We start from the raw sequence: 17,936 nt of genomic DNA on the forward strand, positions 1-17,936 counted from the left end.
GGTCGGTGGGGGTTGAGTAGCAGCCAAGGGAGAAGACCAGGCAGGGGAAACATAGTCGATCAACTATAGGAAGTATGTACTGTACGGTGATCTCAGACACAGGAAGTCCAAGACGACGAAGGAGGTGGAGAGGATAACGGCATGACTTAACGGCTGTACAGTGATTTCCAGTTGTTTGTTTTCTATAGTGACGCCGAGGAGCTTGGTGGAGTCCACAACTTGGAGAGTGTTGATGTGCATAACCTTGGTCTTGGTGTGGTTAATGGTGATATGGTTTGTGGTAAACTAATTTGTAGATTTTTCAGTGTGTGTGTGTGTGTGTGTGTGTGTGTGTGTGTGTGTGTGTGTAACAAAATTCATCGCCATTGTGAGGCAACTCCACGATGGCATGAACGGCAATGTCCTGCACAGTGGCACCCAGTCTGAGTTCTTCCCCATCCAAACGGGGGTAAAACAAGGATGTGTACTGACACCAACTCTCTTTTCCATTTTCTGGCTGCCTTCTTACCCGTGCCAGTGCCAATTTAGCCAAGGGTGAATATCCAGTACAGGATGAAGGGTCTTTTCAAAATAAGATGACTCCAGGCAGGAACAAAGGTGTCGGCAGCTTCCATTACTGAACTTCAGTGTGCAGACGACCTCACCCTTGTTGCTCACACTGAACGTGACCTACAGGAGATCCTGAACACCTACACAGATGCGTATGCACACTTCGGCCTTGAGGTGAATGTATGTAAGACTCGGATTCTCTTTCAGCCTGCCCCTGGTTCAGACACACCTCCACCATCCATCCAGCTTAATGGCACTACCCTCTCTAATGTTACCCACTATCAGTATCTTGGCTCCCACCTGTCCACCACGACGGACATCGATGAAGAGACTCAACATCGGATCAGATGTACATCCTGAAGCCTTAGGCAGACTCCGTACCCGTGTCATCAGCTGCAGGGAGCTGAAATTATCTACAAAGTTGCACGTATATATAGCAGTGCCCCCACTCTGCTTTTTATGGCAGCGAGACATGGGTCACATGCAGGAGGCACCTCAAGACACTTGAAAACTTCCACCAACGTATTCTACATTCCACCCTCCGAGTTCGCTAGGAGAACAAGAGAACAGTTGCCAGTATTCTTGCTGACACCAACTGTAGGAGCATTGAGACTACCATTATCCATGAACAACTACTCTGGACTTTACAGTCACCTAACGAATAGTAAACGCAATGCTGACGGACAACTGAAAAGGTATAAGGATAGTCTTAAGATAAACCTGAAAAGTGCCAAATCGATCCCCTCACCTGGGAGACGATTACTCCACACCGTAATGCTTTGAGGAGCACCACACGAGAAGGTGTGTCGAGTTAGCCCGTCTGCATACCGAGGCAGACAAGTGCCAACGCCGGAAAGACGCTGCCGCCGTCCCTCCCGCACTAGATGTAGCCCTCGACACGTGCAACGTCTGTGGACGACCCTGCAGTTCCCGTATCGGCCTCTCGAGTCACCTCAGAGCTCACCAACGAAGGTGACATCCTTAATAACTCGTATCATTGTATCATAGCTGGATGATCGTTATACTCGATTCCGAGTGACAGCAAAGTAGTAATAGTAGTAGTGTGTTTGTACTAGTATGAGTAGGACGTATGAGAGAGAGAATCCAGAACGTGGATCAAGGCAGCTTCACCCTCTGTTCACAACCTCTGGCAGGATGGGGGCCTAGTGCAAGGTGCTTCTACGAAAGACTGGCCGAGTTGATAGCAGAACAGAAGCAGCAGCCCAGAAGCTACGCATTGGCTTGGTTGAGGTGTCGCCTAAGCTTCCCTCTACTCAGGTCTGCATTGCTCTGCCTCAGGGGAACAAGATCATATGTCCATAAGCCAACAACAGTCACAGACATAGACTACGAGGAAACAGTCACTGAATGCTGAATAGATCTGTGGCTTGACTAATTCAGCTTTGTGTTACTTGTGTATTAGAATAGTTAGGTGATAAAATGGTGGAGAAGGTATGGCTATAAGTGGAGGTTGATGACATTAAAACAGTAGTAGTAGCAGTGTGTGTGTGTGTGTGTGTGTGTGTGTGTGTGTGTGTGTGTGTGTGTGTGTGTGTGTGTGTGTGTGTGTGTGTGTGTGTGTGTGTGTGTGTGTGTGTGTGTGTGTGTGTGTGTGTGTGTGTGTGTGTGTGTGTGTGTGTGTGTGTGTGTGTGTGTGTGTGTGTGTGTGTGTGTGTGTGTGTGTGTGTGTGTGTGTGTGTGTGTGTGTGTGTGTGTGTGTGTGTGTGTGTGTGTGTGTGTGTTCCAACTTCTGTATTCACTGTATGTGTGTATGTCTTCAGGTTCATGACAGACGTGGCGGAGCTGGTGGGCGCTGATCGGGAAGAAGGAGCCGAGGAGTTACAGGAGGTGCTGGCCCTGGAGACACGCCTGGCTATTAAGACTTCCTCCCTCCCTCCCTCCCTCTGACCTCTTCCCTCCTCCCTCTGACCCATCCTCCTCCCTCCTTCCCTCCCCTCCCTCCTTCCTTCTGATCCTCCCTTCCTCCCGCCCTCCATCCCTCTGATCTTCCTTTCCTCTCCCTTCTCCCTGACCTCCTTCCTCTCCCTCTCTCCCTCTGACCCTTCCTCCCTCCCCTCTTCCTCCTCCTCCTCCTCCTCCTCCCTCCTTCCTTTCTGATCCTCCCTCCTCTTCCTCTGACCCTCCTTCTTTCTCCCTCTTCGGTTCTTCTGCTTCCATACTCTCCTCCTCCTCCCTCCCTCCTTCCTCCTTCCTGATCCTCTCCTCTTTCCTCTGACCCTTTCCCTCCTCGGTTCTCTGCTTCCCATACCTCCCTCCTTCCCATCCCTCCTCCTCCCAGCCGTGGTACTCTTCCTGGTTTGTGTCTTACCCTGTGTGTGTGTGTGTGTGTGTGTGTGTGTGTGTGTGTGATCTCTCTCTCACATATTAAACAATTGACACTTGTTAATTGGTCAGTAATTTTGTTGAGTCTCTATTCACCCTAACAAGTCCATAACCCCTGAATCTTCATTATCAACCCTTAAAAAGTTTTCAGTATTCAACCTCAACAAACACCCGTCAACATCCACCAACACCCAACAGCACCCAACACACACTATCACCCACCAACACCCGTCAACACTAACTAACACCCACCAAAACTCAACACCCGCCAACACCGTCAACACTCACCAACACCCGTCAACACCTGCCAACACTCATCAACACCTGTCAACACCACCAACACCCACCACAACTCACCACCCGCCAACACCTGTCAACACCCACCAACACCCGTCAACACCCGCCACACTCCGTCAACACCCACTAACACCTGTCAACACCACCAACCCCCATTAACTCCACCAACCCCATTACCACTCCACCAACACCCATTTCCACCCACCAACTCCATTAACACCCACCAACACCTATTTCCACCCACCACCCATTACTCCACCAACACCCATTTCCACCCACAAACACTCATCAACACCCGCCAACACCGTCAACACCCACTAACACCTGTCAACACCCAACAACCCCTATTACCACCCACCAACACCCATTACCACCCACCAACACTCCATTACCACTCCACCAACACCCATTTCCACCCACCAACACTCATCACTCGTCAACACCCACCAACACATCAACACCCATCACAACAACACGTTAACACTCAACCACAACTCACTAACATCCACTCAACACCCACCAACACCCGGCAACACTGACCAACACTCACCAACACCCTTCAACATCCGCTAACACCGACTAACACCGACCAACACCCGTCAACACACCAACACCGACCAACGTCAACACCGACCAACACCGACCAACACCCGTCAACACCGACCAACACCGACCAACACCCGTCAACATCCACCAAAATCCGTCAACACTCAAAACATAATAACATCTTCTACCTCACCCCTGTAGGCGACGATGCCGGAGGCTGACCGTCACGACACTGGGAGTAACTACGTGAAGCTCAGTTTGGCGGAGTTGATGGCGGAGGTGCCGGAGTTCAACTGGTTAGACTACCTGTCCGCCTTCCTCAAAGAGAAACTGACCCCACACGAGCCAATAGTCGTGTACTTCATGCCCCACTCCAAGCCTCGGCTAAGATAATGGTCACTACTGATAAGAGGTAGGTGAGGTGAGGCAGATGGTGGTGAGGTGAGGCAGATGGTGGTGAGGTGAGGCAGATGGTGATGAGATGAGGTGAGGTAGGTAAGGTGGTGGTCATGAAGAGAGGGGTAGGTGCATGAGTGGTGGTGGTGGGTGATGGGGTCGGATGGGAAGGTGATGGTGGGTAGTGGTGGACGGGAAGGGATGGAGGTGGTTGGGGAATAGGTGGTGGAGGGGAGAGGTAAGGGGTGGTGTGGGTGGTGGAGGGAAGGGGTAGGTGGATGGGTGGTGGGGGAAGGGGTAGGGTGGATGGGTGGTGGAGGGAAGGTAGGTGGATGGGTGGTGGAGGAAGGGCAGGTGGATGGGGTGGAGGAAGGTAGGTGGATGGGTGGTGATGGGAAGGGGTAGGTGGATGGGTGGTGATGGGAAGGGGTAGGTGGATGGGTAAGGGAAGGTAGGGTGGATGGGAGAGGGAAAGGGTAGGTGGATGGGCGGGGAGGGAAGGGGGAGGGTGTGGAGGGAAGGATAGGTGGATGGGTGGTGGAGGGAATGGGTTATGGGATGGGTGTGGGGAGGAAGGGGTAGGTGGATGATGGTGGAGGGAAGGGGAGGGGTAGAGTGTGAGGGAAGGGGTAGGGATGGGTGGGGAGAAAGGGGTAGGTGGATGGGTGGTGGAGGGGGTAGGTGGGAGTGGTGGGAGGGAAGGTAAGTGGATTGGTGGTGGGAAAGGGTAGGGATGGGTGGTGGAGGGAAGGTAGGTGGGTAGAGGGTGGAGGAAGGGGTAGGTGGGTGGGGTGGAGTGGAAGGAGGGTGGATGGGTAGGAAGGGGTAGGTGGATGGGTTGGAGGAAAGGTAGTGGATGGTGGGTGGATAAGGTAGGTGGAATGGGAGGGAGGGTAGGTGGAATGTGGGGTGATGAGTAGGGTAGATGGGTGGTGATGGGAAGGGTAGGTGGATGGGTGGTGGAGGAAGGGGTAGGTGGATGGGTGGTGATGGGAAGGGTGGTGGATGGTGGTGAAAGGAAGGGTAGGTGGATGGGTGGAAAGGAAGGGGTGGGTGGATGGGAGGTGGAGGGAAGGGGTAGGTGGATGGGCGGTGGAGGGAAGGGTGGTGGATGGGTGGTGGAGGGAAGGGTAGGTGGATGGGTGGTGGAGAATGGGTTAAGTGGATGGGTGTGGGAGGGAAGGGGTAGGTGGATGGATGGTGGGCAAGGTGTAGGTGGGAGAGTGGTGGAGGGAAGGGGTGGTGGATGGGTGGTGGAGGAAAGGGTAGGTGGATGGGTGGTGGAGGGAAGGGTAGGTGGTAGAGTGGTGGAGGGAAGGGTAAGTGGATCGGTGATGGAGGAAGGGGTAGGTGGATGGGTGGTGGAGGAAGGGGTGGGTGGTAAAGGTGGGAGGAAGGGGTAGGTGGATGGGTGGTGGAGTGGAAGGGTAGGTGGATGGGTGTGGAGGAGGGAAGGGTAGGTGGATGGGTGGTGGTGGGAAGGGTAGGTGGATGGGTGGTGAGGGAGGGTAGGTGGTTGGGTGGTGGTGAGGAAGGGGTAGGTGGATGGGTGGTGGAGGAAGGGGTGGGTGGATGGGTGGTGGAGGGAAGGGTTGGTGGATGGGTGGTGGAGGGAAGGGTTGGTGGTTGGGTGGTGGTGGGAAGGGGTAGGTGGATGGGTGGTGGAGAAGGAGTAGGTGGTTGGGTGGTGGTGGGAAGGGGTAGATGGATGGGTGTGGAGGAAGGGGTAGGTGGATGGGTGGTGGGAGGGAAGGGGTAGGTGGATGGTGGTGGTGGGGAAGGGGTAGGTGGATGGGTGGTGGGGAAGGGGTAGGTGGATGGGTGGTGGAGGGAAGGGGGTGGGTGGATGGGTGGTGGAGGGAAGGGGTAGGTGGATGGGTGGTGGTGGGAAGGGGTGGGTGGATGGGTGGTGGTGGGAAGGGAGGTGGTTGGTGTGGTGGTGGGAAGGGTAGGTGGATGGGTGGTGGAGGGAAGGGGTAGGTGGTTGGTGGTGGTGGGAAGGGTGGGTGGATGGGTGGTGGAGGGAAGGGAGCGGATGGGTGGTGGAGAAGGGTAGGTGGATGGGTGGTGGTGGGAAGGTGGGTGGATGGGTGGTGGTGGGAAGGGGTAGGTGGATGGGTGTGGTGGGAAGGTGGGTATTTATTTAAAATATTAATTTTGCACTTAAGCAGCTAGTTTGTGCACTTATACTCATCTTGTGAGCGGTAGGCAAAGTTACAGAGTAGAGTTTACAAAGGGTGGGGTGGGGTGGGTGGTGGAAGAGGGAGGTATGAGAGGCGGAAGGAGGGTAGGTGGGTGGGTGGTGGTTGGTTGGGATCGAGAGGGGTGAAAGAAGATTAGAGGTGGGGGAAGAAGTTATAGTTTGGAAATTGAAGAAATTTGGTTGGGGGTAGGAAGAGGGAGGCTTGACCCTGGTGTAAGTTAGCTAAGCTAATAGTGTGTTAGGGTTGTGTCCTGGGTTTGTCATTGTCTGTCGTACAGGCACTAGACAGCCACCCTATTCAATATATGGATGTTTTGAGGCCTTATTTCATATTTCCTCCACCCTTACTGGCGGATGCTGGTGAGGAGGTTGTCTATTGCCTGGCCGTATAGATCGGGGGTGGTAATGGACCTTTTGATTGGTAACCTTTTAGGACCCATGTATGGTTGTTGTTGTTGTCTGGCGTGAGTCTTTGAAGGAGTTCTTCTAGATCGTTCTATCTTTTGCCAGACTCTGCTGGCCAAGTGTGCAGCTGCTGGTTGATGGGTTTTATTCTCTGATCTCTTATGTCATCTGTATGGTTCAGGTGAAGGGGTATCTTTCACCTGTGACGAATCTCAGGCTTCAATTTGCACTACCTGTAATTTTAATAATTGGATGGTGCTCATAGTATGAAGAGGTACTGCTGGAAGGTTAATATCTGTATGATAAGTGATGTAACCAGGCGGAGTTTTTTCTCAGGAAACGCATTAAGACGGTATAGTTTTTTTTCAGCTCTCTTTTTTGCCTTTTCCTTCCTGGTGTGGACATAATGTGAGTAACCTGTCGTGGATATATTCAGGCCCAGGAGGGTGCCTCTATTTGTAGGTGGTGGTGATGGTGGTTGGGTGGTGTAGTGGTGGAGTAGATGGTGGGTGGGGTGGGGTTGGTTGTGTTGAGGTGGGATAGGCGGTGGAGGGGAGGGATAGATGGGTAGTTTTAGGTGATAGTAAAGAGGGGTAGGTAAATGGGTGGTGAGGTAGGATAGGAAACAGAGGGGAAGGGGACGTCATGAGGGAAGAGTAGGAAGGGAATGGTAGAGTAAGGAGGGGCTGGCTGGTATTGACAAAGAACAACACCAGGTATACAAGACCCACTGACGAAAGCCTCACTCCTCCTCCAGAGTTTTGTGGAACTACGTGTTATGGCGTCTAGTGCTAGAGTTCCCACACCTAGTCGAGCTTACCAGGCCAGGAGACACGAGTTCCAGAAGGTGTCTCGGCATCCAGTCTGATAGAAATCGCTGGAACCTCTGCATCGAATGGACCAACAAGCGTCTCGGTATGGCTGTCGGCGCCTTGTTTATCAAGGATAACTTTAACCCGGAGAGTAAGGTGAGTGGTGGAGTGTGTCAGGAATTTTTCAAAAATGATTTACGCTTATACATTGATGGTTGGTTGGCCTGCAGATCCCGTGGTAATACAGGAGGTAAAAATACGAGACCTTACTCCATTGCAGCTAATAAACTTAACAGGCTACATTATCAAAACGTGAAAGGTTACGTTTGATTGCTGTTGAATTATTATAATTGGAGTCGTCGTCTCAATATATTTTATTACTCGAATCTACGTTACACCATCATAATATGAATTGCACCTGCATATAAGCACCAGTGACAACTCAGCTTACATCTCAGGTAAACAAAATTACCTGTACTATCATTTCCTCGAATTCAATACTGTATTTGATTTAGGTTTTTAATTACTCTTAATGATATACCTCACCTCTGATATATAAAATAAAATAAAAATTGTGAAGAAAGAAAAATATTAGTTAAAAACATATGAGCAATATTTCATAATTATATATTTTATTTTGGTCCACTGATTGTTGTTAAATGGACGTATCTAGTTCAAAGGTGATTATTTTAAAGTTAACACGTAAACATTTAGAAATATTAGTTTGTTATTTCTTCCTCTTTATTCTCCCTTTTTTCTATTCTTTCCTTCTATATTCTCTCAACTCCATTCCCCCTCCTCTATTCTATACTTCCTCTGTCCCCCCCTTCTATGTCATCCCTCCTCGATTCCTCCTCCTTTCTTGCCACTAACTGTTCTTGCTACTGCAGGAGACGGCGCTGGAGATGATTCACACGCTAAGGTCAGCCTTCTCAGACCTACTGGAGGAGAACGATTGGATGGACGATGAGACGAGGTCGGTGGCTCGAGAGAAGGCCAACGCTATGAACGAGAAGATCGGCTACCCTGAAATGCTTACTAAACCCAAAGTTGCAGAGGAGTACAGGAACGTAAGTCTTTCCTCTGTTGGGGGAGTACCTCTGTGTGTGTGTGTGTGTGGACAGCTGGTGGTATATGACTCCAATAACGAAAGTAAAGTTAGTCCTGAGGTTGAAAATAAAAGTTATATAACTCTTGTTTTGCAGAACACAGGTAGTTAGTGTGAGTATTGTATTACCTGTACGTGTTTTATCATAAGCTGTACAATACAGGTAATGGTAGGTTGAGAATTACTTGCACATGACTTCTGTATGTGTATTTACCCGTTGCGTTACCTATATTACCTGTTGTGTTACCTGTATTTACCTGTTGAGTGACCCTGATTGACCTCTATATATGTACTTCCCTGTTGAGTGACCCTGATTGACCTGTATACGTATTGTATATGTGCTTCCCTGTTGAGTGACCTGTATTGACCTCCGACAGCTGACCGTAATGGAGAACCAACACCTTCAGAATATGTTCAACTGGCTGAAGTTCGACGCCAGCAAGAACTTGGGGCGCCTGAGGGAGAACGTGAACAAGGCCAAGTGGTCAACCGCACCTGCCGTCCTCAACGCCTTCTATAACCCGAATTTCAACGACATAGGTGAGACCAGGTGTAGGTAGAGACCGCGGAGGGTAGAAGCAATGTAAAGTAGAGACCGTGTAGGGTAGGAGTGTTTTACGTAGAGAATGCATATGATAGAAGAAGTGTGTTAATGTAATGTAATGAGTGAAGGTACAGTAAGAATTTTTAGTAGTAGGATTGCAGAGTGAGGAAAGTTGGTGGCGTGGCCCAATAGTTATTTAACTGTTTTAACTGTTCATAGGGGATATCTGCTAAACAACAATTCTAAGTACAGCTATTTATTAGATAACTGAATGGCGTGGCCACATTACTAGATCATTATATTGACGTTACTAGACAATGACTCCCGGACACAAACATGAAATGGATACACTTCCCACCCTCTGGATCGCTCTGACAATAACTCACGTGTGACCTGGGGAAGGCCCAGCAGCTGGGGACTCTGAATGCAGGGCCTGGCAAGGCTGGGGAGGGTGGTTCCAGCAGGCGCTGGACACTCTCCTGTGGGAGACTCTGCCAGCTGGGGACTCGGTCCTGGGAGGGAGGTCCTCCTCCCGACCTCGGAACTTGTGACTGAGTGTGACTCCGTCAGGCTCTGGGTTGTGTTTCTCTTGGAAGAAACTGTAGGCCCCTTTTATTGGAGATCTCAGGCCGGCAGGTGTCGTCTCCTAATTATTACTGATCTGGGTGTGTTTGGACAGGTGTGTGGTGCTTGGGGGTCACGGGGTGTGGTGTGCTTATCGTGGTACGTAGGCCGGTAATGCCTCCTAATTATTACCAACCTGGGTGTGTCTGGCCAGGTGTGTTTATTCAGGTGTTGGTTTACTGACTGGAAGGCAGTTTATTGGATCAATAAGGTCATGTGGCCTGTTCTCCCATCACACGGTGGCGAGAACTCCTCCCTTCCTGACCTTGACCTTTGTTGGGTCAGTTCTTAATCTCATTTATTTACTGTAGGATGGATCGACTTCAGTGGATGTACACTTGCTCCATTAGTTACTGCTATATATATTGTTGTTCTACTGGGCTGTACGCTTTGATCTGATACACAATCATTACACCTCCCGCCAAGACCAAAGCTTCCATACCAGAGAACTGATGACACATAAAGACAGTGATCATGGTAATATCATGTGCAGTATCTAGAATAGCCCCTGAGGCGATAATGCAACCTCACAATTTGCAAACAATAACCGCTACTGCTTCCCTTAGAGTTAATGATATGTATGTTATTTTACTGGCTTGGGAGGTTTGATCTGAAAAAAACTCACTATAGTAAAGTAGAAACCGCGTAGGGTTGACATTATACCAAGCATACTGTAGGTAGAAGCCGTATTAGTGTCTGGTAGAAACCGTGTAAGATTGAAAACATGTAAAATTAAAGTGAAAGGTAAAGCCAATATGTCAGTGTAAATTAGAAACCGTGTCCATGCCAGATAGAAACCATGTCAGTGTCAGATAGAAACCATGCAGGTGCCAAATAAGAAAACACGCTAGAAACCCTGCTAGAGTAAGGTTGAAACCATACCACATTAATGTAAAGTGAAAATTTTGGTCAACATAGGTAGGAATCACGTTCATTTTTTTAAAGTAGAAACCAGATCAGTGTTCAGAAAAAATAAACGATATCATTTACGTAGATGTCTTATTAATGGTTCTCTTTATCTTACCACTTCTCTCTCTTCTTCTTCTCTCTTTATCTTTTACAATTTTTCTCTCACTCCCTCCCTCTCTCTCCTTTTTCTGTTTGTCTGCTATACCTTCTCTCTCCCTCCTTCTCTCTGTCTTTCTCGTTCCCTTAGTCTCCCTTATAGCCATGTCAACACCCATTACCCACAACATGAAGACGTAACACCGCTTGCTCGCTCTCCTTCCAGTGTTCCCGGCAGGTATCTTGCAGCCTCTCTTCTACTCCCAGCACCTGCCCAAGTCCCTCAACTATGGGGGTATAGGGGTGGTGATCGGGCACGAGATGACCCACGGGTTCGACGACAAGGGGCGACAGTTTGACAAGGAGGGCAACCTGAAACAATGGTGGAACAACCGCACCATCCACGCCTTCAGGTGAGCTGGAAGAGCTTGAACGAATCATTGAGGTATTTAGAAATAAGTGATGTGCACCTGTGATTATTTGTTACACACAGCGCGGCTAGTGTGCTGTAACTAGAGTGTACTGTAACTCTTGTAACTTGCCTTGTAGTTTCAGCTGGCCAGTTAATGAGTCACTAATAATATCTGTTTGTACTTGTTCAGATTATTTGATGCTCACGTGAACATTCCTTCCTTTATATATTTATTATAAAAATACGCGGTGGAAGCGATCCCTGTTCACACGCAGAGGTCCAGGGTTCGATATGCATTACACGAATTAATGAAATAATGGGCAATGAAGGACAGTTTATCAATTCCTTCTCACGCGCCAGATGACATTCACATGTTCTCCCCACACGTCTAGTTTCAAGGGTCAGCCCTGAGTGGGGAGAGGGCCGGTTCACATTTCCATAATTAGTACTGTCTATTTGTTGACAGAGGCTAATACAGGAACAGTCTCTCTCTTTTCTGTTAGTAAGCTATTCCACCTGCCAGCATTCATGAAACGCCATTATTAGTGCGGACTGGCGTAGGAAAGAGAGTACAGCTGCAGAATTAAAAACATTGCTGAATTCTCGACGACCATCACACAGGGAATTATCTGGGTTAATAGAAGAGCGTGTGAAGGTAGAGGTACTCAAGGGAGGAGCCTATTCTTACGTAGGGCAATCACTTACCCACATTATCTTACAGAGAAGGACCTCAGCGACGCCAAACACCTCGCTTGTAAGTCCCTGGAGAGTTACACTGTACTTGGTGGAATTACAGTAAAGGCAAGAGGGATGCTTTGTTGTCATTTCAGCTTTGCATAATATGACTTAGAATATCTCCGGTCCAGGACAACACCTCAGGTTTCAAAGTTTCTGACACTAATGGTAAAACAGCTCAGAGATATGACCACTTCCTGCACCTGTATAAGGCTGACTGTGGTAAAACTCTCTCTCTGTTGTTGGTCGTGTCACCACCGATCACTGATACTGTCTCGTCCTTCTGGAAGACTGGCGAGGACTGTGTGGCCAAGCTGAGAGGCAAGGAAGGCAATATAATTTTAATGGGATTATTGGGAGTTGTTGAGATCTTGTAATTGCATCATGATTGTAGTTGTGTCCTCTACTCTGATCACAGTCTCGTCTTGCTGCGTTATGTCATCTCTATTCATCCATTTAAAGGATGCCAGGTAGAGAGTGTATGTAATTATTGTGACTTTTTCAGTTATAAATCAATATGTAAACAAAGTGTTATTCCACAGGAAGCGAGCACAGTGTATCATCGACCAGTACTCGGGGTACGAGGTGGAGCAAGTAAACCAGTTCATCAACGGCCGCATGACCCAAGGGGAAAACATTGCTGATAACGGAGGCATTAAGCAGGCGTACAGGGTAGGTCAAAGGTCATGGAGGCACGGTGAGTAGGTTAGGTACTAGATACGTTAAGCATTGCCACTCGTAATGCTAATACCAGGGTAGTGTGAGAAGGTGTGTGGGATTATCATAAAAAACTAAAGGGATATCAAGATGTGTCTGGAGGTATCAGGATGTGTGGAAGAATATCACGACTTGTCAGGGTCCTTCTTAGAGCCTCAGGAGCCATAGTGACACCCCCTTCTCCTCCTTACAGGCGTACCGTCAGTGGGTCAAGAGGAACGGTGAGGAGAAGTTGCTGCCAGGGATCAAACTCAACCACGACCAATTGTTCTTCCTCAACTATGCCAGGATCTGGTGTGGCACAATGCGACCCGAGGACGCCCTCTCCAAGATCCGGTCCTCTGTGCACTCCTTAGGGCCTATCCGAGTCCTGGGACCCCTCTCCAACTCCGAGGACTTCGCTAGGTCTTACAACTGCCCCGTCGGAAGTAAGATGAACCCAAAAAAGAAATGCTCCGTGTGGTGAAGAGTTATCTTGAAGAAAAACAAATAAGAAAAACAAGGCAATCCACTCGCGTAATTTTTTTCATGAACGTGAAAATTTCCAGTCGGGGAATAGATGTTTGGTGGCCGGTTGGGTGTTCCTTGATATATAGAGAGATTTAAAATCAACTTCGAAGTTGGATGAATATTTTTTTTTATGGTAGCGAGTTAAGGAGCTCTGAAGGGGTCACAGAAGGAGGTGACCAAGAGCTTTATCCTGGGTCTTGTCTCAGTGGTTGGCTGAAGACTGACCAGGATGAGAGGAAGTAGAAAATGAGAAGATAAAAGATAAACTGAGGGAGATAAGAAGACGGGAAGAAGAAATGAGGAAGATCAAACCAGAACATATTGATAAAGACAAATAGAATTATGAAGTTAAACGAAGACCAAAACAAAATCCTTTGAAATTGCTTAGTTAAAAGGGGGGGGGGGGTAAGAGATGATGGCATGTTAAAGAAGAGAGAGAAAGAGAGCAAAAGAAAAAGAGAGAAACAGGAGGGCTGGGACAGTGTTTTCAAGATAGAGTACTGAGTCTTCAGGTAGACAGGGGTAAGTTGGCAATACTGGGGGTGTTGGGACTCTGGGAACTTAACAGGAAGTCTGGGAACTTAACAGGAAATCTGGTACCAGGAAGTCAGGGAACTTAACAGGAATTCTGGGGACTTCTTTGAATGTAAAGTTTGGTGTAATAAAAATGCTACGAGTTTTTCTTAACGTTTCTCCAGTTTAGTAACTTAGCACCTCAAAAAAATAAAATAAAATAAATAAAAACATGAAAAAAGGCATTACTTCAGGGGTTAGCTTGTAAAGACGCTACACTAAGAGTACAGAAACTATACTACTACTAATAATTACTAATAAAATAAATAATAGACTAACTATGCTCCTATTTAGTTAGACATATTTACCTAAAGAAAAACTAAAATAAACTCAAAGAAAAAAATATCACTTGGTGCTGAAAGAAGAAAAGGTAGATTTTTTTGAATTAATATATATTGTCCTTGGGTACTTTTTTTGGGGGGGTGGGGGGGGTCTGATTTTTTTATTTAATTTTTCGGACGTATTTTTAATGAGGAAAAAATTTGGGGCTGAAAAATACGACTGTTCACTTAATGGGAGCATCATTCTTGTGTACATATCTCTCTCATGGATACTCAAAGATGCGTTTTCTATTTTTACGTAGTATTATCTCACTTGTCGACGATGGTTCTGTCTTGATGTCGTCTCAATATCTAAGATATTTTTTTTTCTCTTCATATTTCGAAAGTTTTTTTTCTCTCTCTCGCTGTGTGGGTTATTGTGACTTAGTAGTGAGTAAGTGTAGTGGGCCGGGAGGATGTAGCGGATTCTACGTGTATGAGGGTAAGACGTGTGGTGATTGGTCCGTCCGTTCGTACATCCGTCCGTCCCAGTCATGTTATGTTTCTATTCCCCTCTACACCTAAGATGCTAACCTCACTTAACCTGGCCTAAATTATCCTAACCTAACCTACCTGACGTGTCCTGACCTGACCTAGCGTATCCTGGCGTATCCTAATCTAACCTAACCAAGCATACCTGAACCTAGCCAAACCTACCCTAAATCTCATCCAGTCTTATCATACATGAAATAGCCTTTTACCTCAACCTAACCTAATCTAACCTAACCTCTCTTACCCATAGCACTAGACAGCGGCGGTAGGCAGCGTATCAGACGACAGTACGTGTGGGGACCAATCAACGCACTTCATATGCCCGGGTACACGTGGATCTTGCTCTGCATTATGAAGGGGGGGGAGGGGGGTCCTCGCCCACAACCCACCTTCCCCCCACCCACTCTTCCCCCACACTCATATTTATTATTTTCATGGTCGACTAGAGTTTAGTGATGATGGAGAATTTATTGATTTAAATGACAAAGAGAAAGGTTTAGACTAAGACAACATTATAAAAAAAAATATTAAGTGAAAACACATATCATATTTTGTGATGTCGGAAAACCCATCTCTCGGTACCTTGAGGTGAAGAACCCCGACTGGTCCTTCCTCTTGTGTTATAACGTCGAGTTGAACCGCAAATGGTTCTCCCTCCTGTCTGTTATAACGTCGAGTTGAACCACGAATGGTTCTCCCTCCTGTCTGTTATAACGTCGAGTTGAACCACGAATGGTTCTCCCTCCTGTCTGTTATAACGTCGAGTTGAACCACGAATGGTTCTCTCTCCTGTCTGTTATAACGTCGAGTTGAACCACGAATGGTTCTCCCTCCTGTCTGTTATAACGTCGAGTTGAACCACGAATGGTTCTCCCTCCCGTCTGTTATAACCGCGTTGAACCACGAATGGTTCTTCCTCCCGTCTGTTATAACGTTGAGTTGAACCACGAATAGTTCTCCCTCCTGTCTGTTATAACGTCGAGTTGAACCCCGAATGGTTCTTCCTCCCGTCTGTTATAACGTCGAGTTCTTTCATACATTTTTTATCCCGTTTACTTATAATAATTCTCTACTACCTCTATATCGCCTTTTTCTCGTCCCTCAGCACCGAGCTATACACTACACTACACTCTGGCCAGGTAGGTCGGCCTCACTTGTCTCGTTGAATATTGATGATTTTGTAACTTAAACCGATCATACGACTGAGAGGGGACACTCTATTGCTTTTGAAATTCGTGGTGTTAATTTACCAACAAATGCTCCTCGATAGTTTTTGATTGGAAATTGTGAGAGGAAGCCAAGACAGTAATATGTAAATCATTAACATTTGAATAGGTAAATAAAGAGTAAAATTCAAGGAAAATAATGAAAATGTCTTGATTCCCTGCGTCAGCCTGACCTTAGTTGGGGTGTGACAGTATGGCTGGGTGGCGCTGTGTTATGCTTCCAGATGGCTCTTTGTGCTCTCTGGTCAACGCCTCTCCTCTCTCTCACTACTTATTTTCTTCTCTTCCATTACCACGCCTTTAATGTCTTCCCACTTACCCTCCTCATCTCTCTCCCCTTATTTCCAGTCACCCTGTCACGACCCGTCATAAGTGAGGCAAGACAGCATGGTACTGACTGGACTATGAGAGTCACGTGTCAGGTGAAGGTGACAGAAGTGTCCAGTAAGCCAGGCAAGTCACAAAGTCGAATGGTCCAGCCGCTTTTCTCATTGGGTCGAGGTTCTTAGGCTGCTGTTGTCACATTGTCTCGTCTGCACATGAAGGCTGCGTCTCCCTTGCTCCGTAAAGGTGTTACCGAGATGCTTTTGATAATTACCTTTTTTTTTGCCAAGGAAATGTTGTTTTGCTACAATATCAATGAAGGAACTTCTTAAGTAATCTCTTGTAAACACACACACACACACACACAGCGGCACACACGCAGACAGACACACACGCAGACAGACACACACACAGACAGATAGACAGACACAATCACACTCACACAAACACACAGCCCTGGACAATTTTCAAGGACGACCAGTACAAAGAAAATTATTTGTTTTTATCAGCTATAAGAAAACACGAGCGACAGACAGCGAATCACCCACCAAAACTCTAATTTGAAACATTTGCGAGTCAACTCACGGCGTCAGTCACATTGGTGCAACATTACATATCACAGGTTTTGACACAGCTAAATGTAGCTTGACACTTCTGAGAGTGTCTTGACCCCGACTTGACACTTCATTCTCTGGTTTGACGTCCCTGAGGCTTATTTGACACTAGATAGATACTTATAGGCCTGGCTTGTGATACCCTGGTTTGGCTTGACACTTGTAATGCTGGCTTGATACTCCTGGACGTGGTTTGGCAGTGCGCCGTCTGGCTTACTGTCGCCTGTCTCTCTCTCTCCTGTCCTCCCTGATAATGTAACAGGTGCGGTGGGCGTTACCTGGACACACCTCACTACGTATTAACAATTTGTATCATAAATTCCTGTTAGACAGTTAATGTTATGGTGTTGTTCCTCCTCTTATTAAATCCTCTCGGTTTATTGGTTCATGATCAATATTTCTTGAAGGTCATATTATATGTCATTAGGATAATTCACCTTCTGGTCAGGAGTTCGTTGATTCGTCAAAACACATCCCGTTTAACCAATCAACGCCGCCCCTGACGTCATGAAATTGAGTAATAGTGACGTCATCGATCAGCTGGTGAGCTATCCCTCATCCTAATCAAAACCACAGAATTATAAAAAAAAAAATCATTCCATATCATTTTTCGTGTTTCGTTTTTACAACAATCCACTTGGTGACTGTTTCTGTTGTCGATAAACAGACTCATAGACTCTAGTTGTATGTGACGTCATAAAGAGAAATATTTTCATTTTATACTGCTTTGTAACGTGAAAAATATAAACAATGAAGATTTTTATTGCACAAATTATTGCTTTGTAAATATCTGATGCAATTATTGTCACCAGTTTAGGACATTCACGAAATTAAACGTCAGAATATTGGAGTATTATTTTATTTATACTACCCTGGTGATGGCGATGATGGTGATTATAATAAAAAATAATAATCACAATAACAATGATATAATACAATATATTAACCCGTTCGAGGTAAGTAGTAGGAGAGAGGAAAGGGAATACTGTGCTGAAGATGTTGACGAAGATCTGTCACCACACCAACACACACACCCCAACAAGACGGCTCCTAGTTGACATTCTCCAAGCCAAGCGTAACTCCGCCCAGACCTTTGATCAAATCCTGACTGTGATCCCCATAATTCGGCCCTGTACAGTACCTCAGCCTGGATGGTTCACCGTACCAATAAGGAAGCTCCA

The 17,936-nt window shown here is 47.1% G+C and overlaps 1 protein-coding gene across 1 annotated transcript in view; it reads left to right on the forward strand.

The window, feature by feature from the left end:
• Positions 1–17,603, forward strand: part of LOC121863380 (neprilysin-1-like) — a 31,707-nt gene extending 14,104 nt beyond the window's left edge. Inside the window, 9 exon segments of the mRNA XM_042361998.1 lie at positions 2,331–2,425; positions 3,935–4,102; positions 4,105–4,147; positions 7,497–7,707; positions 8,442–8,621; positions 9,037–9,199; positions 11,059–11,245; positions 12,522–12,651; positions 12,890–17,603. Of these exon segments, the coding sequence (XP_042217932.1) occupies positions 2,331–2,425; positions 3,935–4,102; positions 4,105–4,147; positions 7,497–7,707; positions 8,442–8,621; positions 9,037–9,199; positions 11,059–11,245; positions 12,522–12,651; positions 12,890–13,162 (1,450 nt within the window). The 3' untranslated portion in view covers positions 13,163–17,603.
• The last annotated feature ends 333 nt before the right edge of the window (positions 17,604–17,936 follow it).

Source organism: Homarus americanus, unplaced genomic scaffold (genome assembly GCF_018991925.1).
Source record: "Homarus americanus isolate GMGI-L3 unplaced genomic scaffold, GMGI_Hamer_2.0 scaffold53693, whole genome shotgun sequence".
Classification (NCBI taxonomy): domain Eukaryota; kingdom Metazoa; phylum Arthropoda; class Malacostraca; order Decapoda; family Nephropidae; genus Homarus; species Homarus americanus.